General features: G+C 32.9%; 1 protein-coding gene across 2 annotated transcripts in view; it reads left to right on the plus strand.

The window, feature by feature from the left end:
- LOC143232620 (neurexin 1-like) overlaps positions 1-14,723 on the plus strand; it is a 261,643-nt gene that overhangs the window by 54,374 nt on the left and 192,546 nt on the right. For both annotated transcript variants that reach the window (XM_076468253.1, XM_076468254.1), the window contains exon 2: positions 7,105-8,223. In XM_076468253.1, coding sequence (XP_076324368.1) covers positions 7,506-8,223 — 718 coding nt within the window. In that variant the 5' untranslated portion in view covers positions 7,105-7,505. The remainder of the gene's footprint in view (positions 1-7,104; positions 8,224-14,723) is intronic.

Genomic DNA, 14,723 nt, shown 5'->3' on the forward strand with positions numbered 1-14,723 from the left:
GAATCTAATGGTGATAACTAACTAACTAAGTAAATTTAGTTTTAAAATAACTTTAAATCGAGTAGCATATTTGTAAGAGATCAAGGAGAATATTAATTGGATCATAAGTTACGAGAGATTAGCTTTTTCTCGTCTTAATTATTATCGTCCTGTTTTTATGTTTTTGTAAACGTCTTATAGGTTATCTTTTATGATGTTTTAAGACAAACAATATAATTGTTTTTTGTAAGATATAATTACTACGAGAAATACGTCAAAATATTTTATTCAAGATGAAATCATTCAGTTGGTAATTTAAAGACGAAACACAACATTTAATATTTCACAAATTTTCGAAATTGAATCATTCTAGATAGAATTGAAATTATCAAAAAAAACTTAAAAGTACTCAACTGGGTGAAACGAACTGTTTTTTTTTTAGAAAACCTACGTGTAAACATAATAAAAGTTAAAGTAGCTCAAATAAGTCCTGGTACTGGTAACACCTTTAAAAAAATATGTTCCGGTATTCAGTACTGGTACCTTTTCCAGGTGCTTGTTTTTGAATTTCGCGCATACCCACAAGAGGGCTGTCTGCGCTAGCTGTCCCTAATTTAGCACTGTAAGACTAGAGGGAAGGTAGCTAGTCATCATCACCCACCGCCAACTCTTGGGCTACTTTTTTATCAACGAATGGTGTGATTGACCATCACATTATAAATACCCACAGCTGGCAGGGCGAGCATGTTTGATGTGACGTGATTTCGAGCCCACGCCTTTTCTAGGTGATGGTCTGAGACTTAAGTAAATTAAAACTAACTTGTTTTCATGAAAATGTTATAAAAAAGTGAATAGCAACTCTTAGGATTATAATTCAGTATTTACATTAAAATAGAGTAATGATTAAACAAACTCAATATCGTTTTTCAGTTTTATCGTAATTTTTTTGGTTTTTTCGTTTAATAAAACGACAGTGTGTCATTAAGTTAGCTTTAAAAAAGAAAACCCTTGGATTATTTCAAACAAACATAAGTAATGAATGGGCTGGCTTATGTTTGTAAAGAATTAAAATATCTAAGAATGATTTTTTGGTTAATCATGCTCTTTGGAACTTAGTTCGTATGTAGTCAATTAAGTGACTTTCACCTAAGTTAAATATTTCTGAAACATAAGGTTAGTTTATTATATGACTCCCGTCTGTAAGATACAGGAACACTTTATAAACAAATAATTGATTCTCAACTATATAATTTTCGCCAAACATAAAGTAATATATTTTCTCAAATTACACTTTATCAGTCATAAATATATTCACAAAAACCTCTAAATAAGCATTATGTCACATGACATTCGTCATTCAACCACAGAAGCTATATTTAAACGAACAACAAAGATCGTTTATTACAAGTTTCTCATTAGTTTGTTTTTGTTTGTTTTTAGAATTTCGCGCAAAGCTACTCGAAGACTATCTGCGCTAGCCGTCCCTAATTTAGCAGTGTAAGACTAGAGGGAAGGCAGCTAGTGATCACCACCCACCGCAAACTCTTGGGCTACTCTTTTACCAACGAATAATGGGATTGATCGTCACATTATAGCGCCCCCACGGCTAAAAGTGCAAGCATGTTTGGCGCGACGGGGATGCAAACCCGCGACTCTCGGATTACGAGTCGCACGCCTTAACTCACCTGGCCATGCCAAGTTCTTATTAGTTAACTACAGAAGTTATTTCTAAATAAATGTAGTCAGTTTATAACTAGTTTTTTAGTTAACAAGAGAATATATTGCAAAATAAACAACAGAAACATTTTATTACCTGTCTCTTTAGTTAGCCACTGACACTATTTCTAAATTTATTAAATGCTTCTTTCGACAAACATAGTTATATCGAAACAATGTAGTCAGCTTATTACATGTTTGTGGCCATTCAAATGTAATAACAGGTTTTGAACTTAGCCAGTAAAGATTAGAACTATTCTAAACAAATATAAGGTACTTAATTAAGCGTAATCAAGTACTACATTGAACACAAAGCATTCAAAGTGTTGTTGCACAAAACAAGATATTTCTTCAGCTCTAGCCTAATATCATTAAAACAAAATTTTATGTTGATAAACAGACATAATCATTCTGAGAGGAATAACTAAAAGTTGTATACTACATAAAGTTGTATCTTCTAGTAGACTTCTACTACTACGTGATACATATGTTAATATTTTATTACTATAGTTATAAAAATGACTTCATGTAACCACCTTCTCGTCGCTAGATAGCATTTTGAATAATGCATGAAATACCTTGTCCACCAGCTGCACAACACCGCTGTTCCTGCGCATGTTCTTATTTTTAAAATCAATTTTCAAACTAAGCAGTTTAATTGATTTTGACCTCGTATAGCAGTTACTTTTACTACACTCATGTAATATTGTAAAACAGGCTATTAATTTTTTTTCCAAAATACAATTCTACTTAGTACTTCCACATTTCGTCTGTTTACGAAGGTGAATGTAGCTTGTTCTATGTGTATGTAACATTTTCTACTCAATATAACAAGTTAAGAATGAAGAATAGAGACACTTCCTCGCATCGAACTCTCCTAAAATTGATACGATATTCTGAGGAGGCTGACATTTTATTATATACAGTTTGACCAAAGGAGTTGGGTGCTGCCTAAGGCTATCGTACCGAAATGTGAGCCCAATGGTCTATGGTTCGCATCATATTTCCTCAAAATCGTGCTCCGCCTTTTGAGATCGAGAGTGCTCTTCAAATCTCAATATTTGATTAGAGAAGCCTGAATGAAGGTGCTGTTGACTAGCTGCCTTGCCTCTAATTAGGATTGGTTAACGCAGGTAGTATCTGTATAGCATTGCGCTAATATCCGGAGCAAATAAACAAAATCACGCCACAATGCTCTTTCTGCTGTTCATTCGATTAACAGTCAGTTTATCGGGAATTTACAATGAATTACTTATTTGATATATAGTTATTTCATAACAAATAATAGCACGTTTTCCTGTAAAATAATGTAAAAATGCAGTGAATTACGTAATAGGTTTGACTGTCACGATTTTAAAAAGAAATTTTACAAATCACTTGTCAAAATGAAGCAATGGTAAATTTAGCAAGAGACATTATGTATTAAGGAAACAGTCCTGAACTTAGAACATCACATTATTATATTAAAAGTTTTATTTCAGTAAATAGAAATGAGATAACAGAATAAGTCACACTTTATCAAAAATCATTACAAATTATTCATTAGAATGTGGTATATTTTATCAAATAACACAAATTTTATATCAGAGAGAAAACAGTCTCTGAAGGAATACTGAATAAATTCGTTATATTATAATAGAAAAATAAAACATTTAGGATGAACACATTTTGATAAATCACATTATAAAATAAAAACTATCGCTGGAATAAAACAGTTATAAGTTTAATGATAGATATTCCAAATTAGTCATGAGTATAACAGAGTCAAAATTTAAAAAGAATAATTCCCGTAAGATAGTCATATATCATTACGTAACAATAGGAATAAAATACTTAAAGAGTTTAACAGATTATATCGATATAAAACCGTCATACCACTAGAGGGTAAGACTGCAGTTACGCGTCATAAAAAAAGTGTTACGGTTTAGCAAATTAGAATGAATAATATTGAAATCAAACAATCATAGTTTCGGAAAGAAACAATCATCTGGTTAAATAACTAGTCGTTCTTATAGCAGGATATCATGATAGTCTACAAGAGCAAGGCAATTATAGCTATCCATTAGAAATGGATTTTAAATTACCAATCGACATACAGTTTTCAAAAAATAGAAGAGAAAAACTGGTGCTGTCGTTCATCTATGATAAGTGAAGTTAAAGTTAAAAACACCCGCCTATATTTATGATCGCTTATGATGCTACTGTAACAGTTACTGTGCATGTAATTCGTTACTTTATGTTACTTTTGTTGTTGAGATATGACATCTGGTTTCATATTAGTTGTGATTGTTTCAGTATGTGGCTGAATTCAACCATAATATTACTTTTGAAAAGAATAAATTGATTATTACGAACAGGCTGGTCTATATCGTTTTTCATTTAACGTTAGCTCTTTAGAAACAGCGCTATAGAAATCAATATTTAGAGGGATGCAGTAAGTAAACAGACATGTGACGTCACATATTTAGAGATAATGCAAAATCTGTCCTTTCAAAATGTCTTTTCTTTTAAACATTTGTTTGTAGATGTACGTCAGAATTTGTTTCTTCGTTGTGCAGCACAAAGTCCACCAAAGGTATCAAAAACCCGGTGTTTATCTTTAAAAGTCTTCAAACTTTTCGCTGAATCACTATAAGGGGTCGCACTTTTGAAACTATATAAGTTATGCCAGAAACGAAAATACGTTTCAGGTAACTTCCAGTTGCTACTGCCGGCTAAAGATATCCATTGCTAATAATACTTTGAAAGTGAATTATTATCACGTTTCAAGAGTATTAGTTGCGCTAAGTGCCTTATTAGTTAACGTGGTTAAGTCTAAAGAACAATTTTTGTCGTAAGTAGGTCAAAAACTAACAACTATTGATTGATGAACCAAAATTCTGTGCGTGTGTGTTTTCTTATAGAAAAGCCACATCGGACTATCTGCTGAGCCCACCGAGGGGAATCGAATCCCTGTAAATCCGTAGACTCACCGCTTTACCAGTGGGGGACACCAATAATACTAGCAACATGTAAGAGATGAGGCCAAAAGACTCTACTGGTTCACTTTGGTAATGATACGTCAACAATTTCAACAGGAATATCACACGATGTCTCAGTTTCCGTGATTTTGGCATGATGATTCATGACTTGCTAAACAAAGCTGTTCTTTTTATTGGTGGGATGTCTATCCAAGTAGAATACCACAAGATAGAATAGTCTCCTATGGCGTATTATTGTGCCTTTCAATACAACGATTATACTAAGTTCGTGCCATCAAACTTCATATATCTCGGTAATGAAATATCTTCATATCTTAACAACTGGAACCAGGTACTCGGATGGGTAAGTTTCCTTGATCTGACTCCACACACACCTTCATCTGATGAAAAAAAGGGTGTGTTTTAATAATCTTAATGAGTAACCAGTAGGTGCACAAATGTGTGTTCATTTGGAATAATGAACACTTCCTAAGTGGCTACTTTTACATGTTTCCCTGATGATCAAACTCGCGTTATGAAATTTCCTTTGACACTTGTTGCTGTAGTTTACCAACTAACTTCGAGAACAATTAGTTAGTGCTGTCTTCCTTTTCTCTACTGGAATGAGATATTGACCTGACTATTCATGTTGAGTCTTATTACTACCAGCGTTTCCTACAGACAATACTAGCCTCATGTTAGAGACTTTTATTTGGACACATTATTTGATAGCTTGTACTTTTAACTATTAATATTATCCAACAAAAATTGTTTGTTATGTCACTTTACGTTTTTTTGTCATGTCCAATTCGTGTGTGTCCATACAGTTCGGTTAATGCTTTGTAAAACCAACAAGAAACGTTTTGGTTAGGTTGTAAAAGTAATTATGTATGTGCGTGTGTGTCTAGTAACGCTCGGTGATTTCTCTTTATTATATTCTCATGCATAACACTCCACAAACATTTGATTCCAAGTTATCCGTTCTCATCCACCAAGAAATGTTTCCGCTGGCTGTACCTAGCAAAAGTTTATCACAAAAGACTTTTTTCAAGTTAATTTCTCAAGCTCAACGGAAGGAGGCGCACAATTGTGTTTCCTTAAACCTGTCAGTGAAGTTCCTTACTACTAATATTGTTATAGTATTCGGAGAATAACTTAAAATAAGAATAAGATCCATGTGGATTTGTGACTTTCATACTTGTAATAACTCTCTTTCTCATTACCTAGTGTGTTATAAGAAAATAACATTTTCAGACTAGATACATGTTATTAAGACTTCTATGTGATTGTGTGATGGAAAGTAAGGCACAGTTAAGCTGTTTCTATGGAAATGATTACGTGCGGACTGTGGTAGAAAAGCAGTTTTCGTTAATTATGTTTGATAAAAGTGAGCAAACTAAGGTATACAATATACTTAATAAGTAGCTAAGAATCATTATTAAAACTACTTACGTCCGTAATACCTTAAATAGGGAACGTTGAGTAATTTCTATGGTTTCGTTTTTATTATTACATTTAAAATAATTACAAAAACCTAAACACTTTTGCAATCTATCAGGTAACTTGAAATAGACTTAAGTATAATTAAACTAACTATATAATCATATATCTAGTGAAACAGAGCGAAGTAATTTCACTTGAACATTGCCAACAAGAAGGAAAGATGATCAAATATTGTTTGTAGCTCACCTTTAGTAATTTCAAATTATTTATATTTCTTTGAAGGTTTTTTTTAGCATTCCTTGAGCTTTACCAACTTTGGCTATATATATATACATATATGTGAACGTTAACTCTCAAATCCAGCTATATATATATATGAACGTTAACTCTTAAATGCAGGTATATATATATAAATGAACGTTAAAACGTTAACTCTCTTGATCCAATCATGCTTTACAATATCAATTTTTGTAACATTTTTCACAAATTTAGTCTTTGAGAAAAGAAATAATATAGTAGAACAGAAGCATACAGTGTAGCTTCAAATAATACATACAATGAGCTTGCTTTTAATTTACTTTTCAAGAAGTAAAGCCTAAGTTGTGTCTTGAGTAGGATCTAGACGTTGCTTCAATGGTTTTTAGGAAGAGAGTCTTTAGAATCAACAAGGCCAAGCCACTCGCATGAAGAAACGAAAATCTCATTGTTAATGAAGAGCGTATTTCTCTCTCTCTCTTCACATTAAAAGAATTAGGAAAGGCTGCGTATTCCCGGACGTCTCATTAGACATAAGGATTTGCCGTTCATGTTTAACAACAAAAAGGCCCTTCAGATCTTTGGGGAAATTGGGCTTACTTTTTCTGTGTGTGTATATATATATATATACACACATCCATAAATATTTAGTTACGTTTGTCTCTAAAGCTAATATATATAGTTTTTCTCACATCCTTTCTTTAGAGATTCACTTTCTAATTAATTGTTTTACTTTCTCTATTTCTTATAGATATACGACTGAACAAAGTCGCATACAGAGTGACTGATTTCTGTTCGAAGTTTTGCCGTTGTCGTATGACCATGTAAGTGACCAACGTCAAGAACGCGAGACTGTTTTGCAAAAAACGTTTTTATTTCCCTGGGTATTCAAGTGACGAAACTCGAGGAAGAAGACAGTCTGAAGAAGCAATTTGTATTACTTTTAGCTTCTTGGTATGAGCTTATGTACCAAACAAACAACTATATAAAAATAATATATCGATTTACTTATAAACTGAATAATGTGGTTAGTAATTGTGAACTGTGTAATGTAATACTACTATTTTTCAAAATAACAGTCGCTGTTTCTTTATGAAAACTGTTTCATTTTGGTAACTTACATGAGGTATTAAGTTACAAAGATCGTGGACAATGGGTACGCTGTGGCGAGTTCCTCTGTTTTTTCTGTTTATTGCCAAAGCAGGGGGGTTTGTTTTGGAAGGATCTCCTACTTCATACGCACACTTTAATAAATGGTATATGGGAGTGAATGGAACATTATCCTTTGATTTTCGCGCTGAGGAACCTAAAGGACTCCTTTTTTATAGTGATGATGGGGGGATATCTGATTTTTTTGAACTGAAGCTTGTAGAGGGGTCACTAAGGCTTCGATTTAACTTAGGAGGTGGAGCAGTTCTGCTGACCTCTGGGAATAGGCTTCACGATGGAGCATGGCATCACGTAGAAGTCACAAGAAACGGAGAAGAAACACTATTACGAGTTGACGATGACATTCAAAGTCAGGTTTCTCGGGGCATTGAATATATTTTCGGCAACCATTCCAGTAACAGCGATCTCTACTTTGGGGGGTTACCTGCGTGGTACAATTCCAACCTGAGCTACTTGTCTCTCCCCTCTGTACTGTACGAGCCACATTTTAAAGGAGCAATAAGGAACGTGATATTTGCTCATGAAGAAGGAATGCCTAAACGACAGGAGATGATTCATTCACAGGGTGTCCGAGCAACTGTTTTGGCCTCGTGCGAGCATCATGATCCATGTCAACATGGTGGCCTTTGCATCAGCACCGACACTGGGCCCGTTTGTAACTGCAACCATGTTGACTACGATGGAAACTACTGTGAAAAAAGTAGGTTTTATCAAATTTGTTCTTGAATTTTACAGCAACAGATAATATCAAGTAAACAAACAACAATTTATACCTGAAAAAGACAGACCAAAACAGGTAGTGTGTTTCACCATCACTAAATTTTTTTTCTAATGCTTATAAATCTTTGTTTGCCTGCCTATTATTATATCAGCATAAGTTATTTCCTTATTCAAACAGTAACTAATAGTTTCATTCGGAAGTTTAAAAGAATCTAGTAAACTGTTTTTGTCTCAGATAATTTTAGGTTTCAAGAAATAATGTAAAGATTATGATACACCGTATTAAATTAAATAAAAACGGAAAGGCCTTGAAGGGTAATTATAATTACTAAATCACACGATCACATGACAATAACAGTAGCTGCAATAAATATAAAATAATAACTTTAATCTCTATAGCACTGTCTCCTAAATCGGACAGTAGCAGGAGGCCCAATAAGAAATTTAGAAAATGTTTAGAAAGAAAAATTAGTTTATTCTTTGTTATATAACTATCAGACTACACCCAACAAAAATAAACTGATGGTCTTCAGAAAGAAAACAGTAATCTAACCTTATCATATTACAACCAACAAACATAATATAATGGTCTTCAGAAAGAAAAATGTAACCTAACCTTATCAAATTACGACAAACAAACATAATATAATGGTCTTCAGAAAGAAAACAGTAATCTAACATTATCATGTTACAACCAGCAAACATAATATAATGATCTTCAGAAAGAAAACTGTAACCTAACCTTATCATTTTACAACCAAGAAACATAAACTAATGATTTTCTGAAATAAAAGTGTAATCTAACTTTATCATATTACAACCAACAAATGTAAACTAATGGCGTTAAATGCGAGCAGACGCCATTTCTCAACATACCCTTTGTTAGATATGCTGAATTTTCATTATTGCATTTTAAACTTCTTTATATTAGTTTTATGCTAGTTGTGATGTTACGAATACATTTGCCCACAGCTGCTTCAGTATCAATTCTCTGGAGTTTTTATTCACGTGACCATCGTTGATATAAAAAAGAAGAAAACAAGTTTATTATGAAACCGTTTTAACTGCCTGTATGCGTGTACAAAAACTTTTCACCCTCCTTTGTTAAGAACGTAATTGCTCTTTAAAATCTCTATTTATTATTCGTAGTTATCGTTTTGTAATTGTGTTGTCTGTCGGTTTTTTTGGAAATTAATAACATGTTATGCTGCTAATAGCTTACTGATATTAACCTATTAGTATGTTCATTCGTCAGCCTCAATTTGCGTATAATTTGTTTCTTTCTCAACCTATGTCGTGCTTTAAATGCTATAGTTCACAGTCTTACATCTGACAGTAGTGTTTCTTCAAGAAACGGTAAAGTGACAGAAAACTCTAGAATAGACAATTTAACACTATAGCGAATGGTTCTAGAAAGGTTGATGGAAATACTAATAGGCTTTTCAACCAGCTTCATATTATGATAATATCCACCATCGATGGTTTAAGAATGTGCGTGTACGTCCACGTGTATGCGTTTCCTTTCTAATTTATTTCTTTTTCTTTTCACATCGGAAAAACGTCATAATAACATCTTTGAATACAGTGGTGAATAAAGTATTTTGACACATTTTGCATGTTGAATCGTATATAATTCAGGTCTCTCGAACTTTTCCGAAATTCGAGTTTATTGAATATTTATTTGGGTTTTAAGTTACACCATACAAAACTGGTTACTATTTTTATTTCGCTAGTTCCCTATTCTGTAAGTGAACTTCCAAGTATAAAGCCTATAACATCTTTATTTCATATTCAACTTTTTTATAGTCAGTTTATATACTGAAGAATGTTCTTAAATATGTATCCTATAGATCACACTTTTTGATTCATACCATAAGTTAATTTTGAAATCAAATAACTTATTTAGTCTTTAATATATAATTTATGCCAGCTAATTTCCAAAATTATAAATTAAAAAAATGCTTCTCGGATGCTTGAGATAAAGTTTGTTGTCTCTTGGTAAAATTCATTTTCATAATCGAAGTCTGATCAACTCTTTAAATATATTTTTTTCTATGTATTATACATTGTGTAAGATTAATCAATGCTTGTTTCACTATCCAAGTCTATTTTTCAAATATATTTTGATCTGTGTTTTACACATTCTATAAAATTAATCATTGTCTACTTTCACAATATAAACGTAATTAACTTTCTAAATATATTTTGATCTGTTTTGCACATGTAATAAAATTAATCAGTGTCCATATTCACTTTGCAAAAACACATTATTTTGTTAGAACACTTCGCAGATCGTGAGAGTAAATTTACGTAATAAAAATGTTTTGATAAATTTGCCACTATGAATGCTAAGGTAGATTCCAAAATTAGGCATAATCAGAGCTCTTTGGTTTTCAAACCAGCCTTAAAAGAAACGTTTATTTTTATAATATCGTAGCTGGTAAGATTTCTTATGTTTCAACATGTAAGTTGATAATTTAAAAGTTATAAAAACATTCTTAGATCCAGGTACTATGCTTAAAACAAATCTTATAACTCAAGACATTTCTAATAGGAATACTGTACTCACAGGAATAGAATTCTTTGGACTTTCGGATAGTTTTATTTATTTTGGTTCATTTGTCATTACGAGTACTTAAGTCCCTTTTATACAGGGGTACCTAATTTCCAACAGTAGTTTCTTAGGAGCACTTAAATACCAGTATCAAGTTTTATTTATTCATTTATTTTTATTGGGGTCTTAATTCCTAAATGTAGTTTATAAGGAACAATCTGTTCCCAGATTTTGTTTTTTTATTGCGATTATTTCGGGGATTACATTTATCAAATCATTAGTTCTTAATTTTTAATTGTTTACAGAATGTTCTAGATCCTGCTGTTGGTATAGTACATAAATGTATTTAAATCCCAAGTCTTGGCTTGTAAAATTTTAGTGTCCAGATTTTTAAATAAAGGTTCTTATTATTAAATTTGAAGGTCCATGTTTAATAATCTTTACTTTTGAATATTACTGTTTTATAGGATTCTCTTAGTCACAAGCTTAATATCTTAGTTAAAAAATCTTTCCCGTATAGTAGGTCGTTTAGCTCTTATATTTCGTGCTCCCCAATCAAATATGTGCCTACCTAATTTTCAACAAGTCATATTGGTCCTTTGAGTGGTCATTGATTACGTATGACCGTATATTTAGCTGAATTTTACAAAACAACTATATTGTTTCGAAGAATAATTCCTCACGTTTAATTCAGTTGACAGTAAATGGTTGAATTGTATGAAATTACTTTATTTCTTCTGAAAGTTAAACACATATGATCTGTTCTGTTAACTATATATACCTTGCTGAGATGTGCTAGACGTAACTGTGATTTTTTTTATGGAGAAGGAAAAAGATATGATATGCATTTTTCACTGTGTGCATATACACATATATGTCTGCCAGAACCCTTCCTTTTACTGTGATTATTTTGAGACTGAACAACTATGGCATTTGACTATATATACCTACCTGAGTTCTACCAAGTCAGTGTGGTACCTTCAGACAACAAAATGGTATGAGTTGTTGTGTTTGATACAAGGTTTTGGAAAGACTCTGTCAAATGTGTGATAGATGTGCTTCTTTTTCTTATATGTTTATAATGGATGATTGGACAAGTTTTCTGACATACCTGGTAAACCTTAGTTTTATAAAGTCCTGTAAGCGAATTAATCTTTCTTTCTCTACCCCATCCTTTATCGACTTTTAAATAGACACTACATAAAGCCTTCTTTTGAACGGGAAGTGGGGGTAATTTAACAAAGCAAAAACAACACAAAAACAATTCGGTGAGTTATGGACGACAGCAATATACTAAAAATGTTTTCATGCTAACATTGCTATTATCTACCTAATCCTAGAACATGTTCTCGAATCAATGTGTGTGTCAATCTAGTGCATTCTTTAACGTGCCTTTTGTTCTTGAGTTTGTTTCTTTTGGAATTTTGCACAAAGCTACTCGAGGGCTATCTGTGCTAGCCGTCCCTAATTTAGCAGTGTAAGACTAGAGAGAAGGCAGCTAGTAATCACCAGCCACCGCCAACTCTTGGGCTACTCTTTTACCAACGAATAGTGGGATTGACTGTCACATTATAACGCCCTCACGGCTGGAAGGGCGAGCATGTTTAGCGCGACGAGGGCGCGAACCCGCGACCCTCGGATTACGAGTCGCACGCCTTACGCGCTTGGCCATGCCAGGCCCGTTGTTCTTGAGACATTATAAGTATTGAGTTTGCTAGAAAACAAAGTTGAGTGATGCACAATGTCTCCACAGTACTTCACAGTTAAGAAAAAGGTTACGTTTCTGAGATGGTTCCGCAGTCTCAGTTTGGACATAAGACGTCCACAAAGCTAGTCAGTTTTATGTTCATATAACGATACATTATGTATGAAAAATACAAACAAGATTATTTTCGTCGGTATGCATGTGCTAATAAATCTGAACTACGGAGATAGTTATTTGCATAATAAAATTATTAATTAAAACATTAACGAAGAAATGATGAAGAAGCATACTTTAACCCTAAATTAATGGTGATGTTGTTGTTGTCTTTTTTGAAGGAGTAAATCAAATTGTAACGAAGAGCAGAATTTTCTTGAGTAAAATATTCATTATATTAATTGTGCAAAACCGTCGAAACAAATATAGTGACACGCGCATAAATAAAAAAAAAATCGTTTTGAGATAAGAATTATCCAAGAAATGCACTTTCCTTATCGTGAATTAAAGTGTAAATAAATATTTGTCTGGTACTTGATTGTAAGCTTAATGTGTGGTTGTTTACTCTGATGGTAAGTGAGGAAATTATTAATATATTCGGAAGATTAGAAAAGTCACCAACACATCTGGATTAATATGAAAGTTTAAATGCCTGAGGAGCTTCTTTACGTCTGATTTACTGGTGATAATATAAAATATTTGCAGGTAAGGTAGAAGCTAATTTAGAACCAACATTCATACCACTAATTTAATCATAGAAGCAGTGTTATTCAACAGAAAATAAAGTTCTTAATTGCAGTTTTCCCAAATTTAATAAACAAATACTCAAGAATTGCTTCTATTACATTACTATCTTAAGAATTCTTTCTATTATATTAGCATTTTTGTAGAACACTATTATATTTAATAGTTTTATTGAATATTTACGAGCAAATAATGATTTAGTTTAAAAAAAAAAAGATCCTCATGGCCAGATGATTAGGATGCTCAACTCGTAATAAGAGGGTAGGGGGTTCGAATCCCCAAAAACATGTGCACCCTTTTAGCCATGGGGACGTTATAAACGGTCAATCCCTCTGTTCGATAGTAAAAGAGTAGCTCAAGAGTTGGCGGTGGATGATGATGACTAGGTGCCTTCCCCCTAACCTTACACTGCTAAATTAGGGACAGATAACTCTAGTTTTCGGCGAAATTCAAAAACAAACAAGTTTTAAAAATTAACAAATGCATATTTTCATGAAAATTGTGAAAACTCAAGTGTTTAATTCGATCAGGAAGTAATGTTTCAAGTAAATTCAGTCAGGGTGATTGTAGGTTTATTAGAGATAACTGGTCTTCCTGAACGCTTCTGTTGTAATTTATATAGTGCACATGATGTGAAGCAGTTGGTCAAATATTTACTGCAAATTAACTTAATTACATTCACCCTCTCGTCAATTCTCGTAAATATTCGTGCGATATTTCTTTTGTCATTGTTCAATCAAATTGTAACTGAATAAATATTATACTGTCGTTTAAACTTATTTCAACTTCAGTAATATATACACTAATCACAATACAAATCATACTAAAGCTGGTTTTCGACATCAGTACTTGTTACTCCTGTAGAATTGTATACTGTGACAATCTTTGTAATCATTACCATTCCTGAGTCAGTGGCGACGTGCTTTTCTTTTGTGAAGACCCCCCAGGAGGGTGGGTTGAGAATGTAATTGGCCATTTCTTAGAATAGGAACAGACTCGTTACACTGTAGAACTCTCTTTCTTGACCTGTGGACTCTGCAGTTCTTTTAGATGTTGGCAAAACTCGTGTTTTGTGAAGGACAAAGTACAGCTTTTGTCTCTCACTGGTTTATACGGCAATAGTATATGTATAAAGTCAGCCGGTCATAATATATGCTCTCGAAATTAATTGTCTGAGTTCAGTTCTATTTTCATTTAGTATTTTATTAGCTCATGCCACTTCTTTTCATTTGTTCTTTAAAGTTCGCTGTTTAATACAATGTGAATACTTTAAAGTTCGTTGTTTAATACAATGTGAATACTTTAAAGTTCTAAGCAATGAAGGATAATTTGATAAGTGTGGTTTTGTCTGCATACAACTCACCACTTACACTATTCAATTCGTTCTTCCTGACTCTCTTTTAGTTTCTGCTACACCTATGGATTAGTTATTCCTAAACAAAAAGGGCACTTTGTTGTCCTCGTTTGGCTTCAGTTTAAGTGT

Source organism: Tachypleus tridentatus, chromosome 11, assembly GCF_004210375.1.
Source record: "Tachypleus tridentatus isolate NWPU-2018 chromosome 11, ASM421037v1, whole genome shotgun sequence".
NCBI lineage: Eukaryota > Metazoa > Arthropoda > Merostomata > Xiphosura > Limulidae > Tachypleus > Tachypleus tridentatus.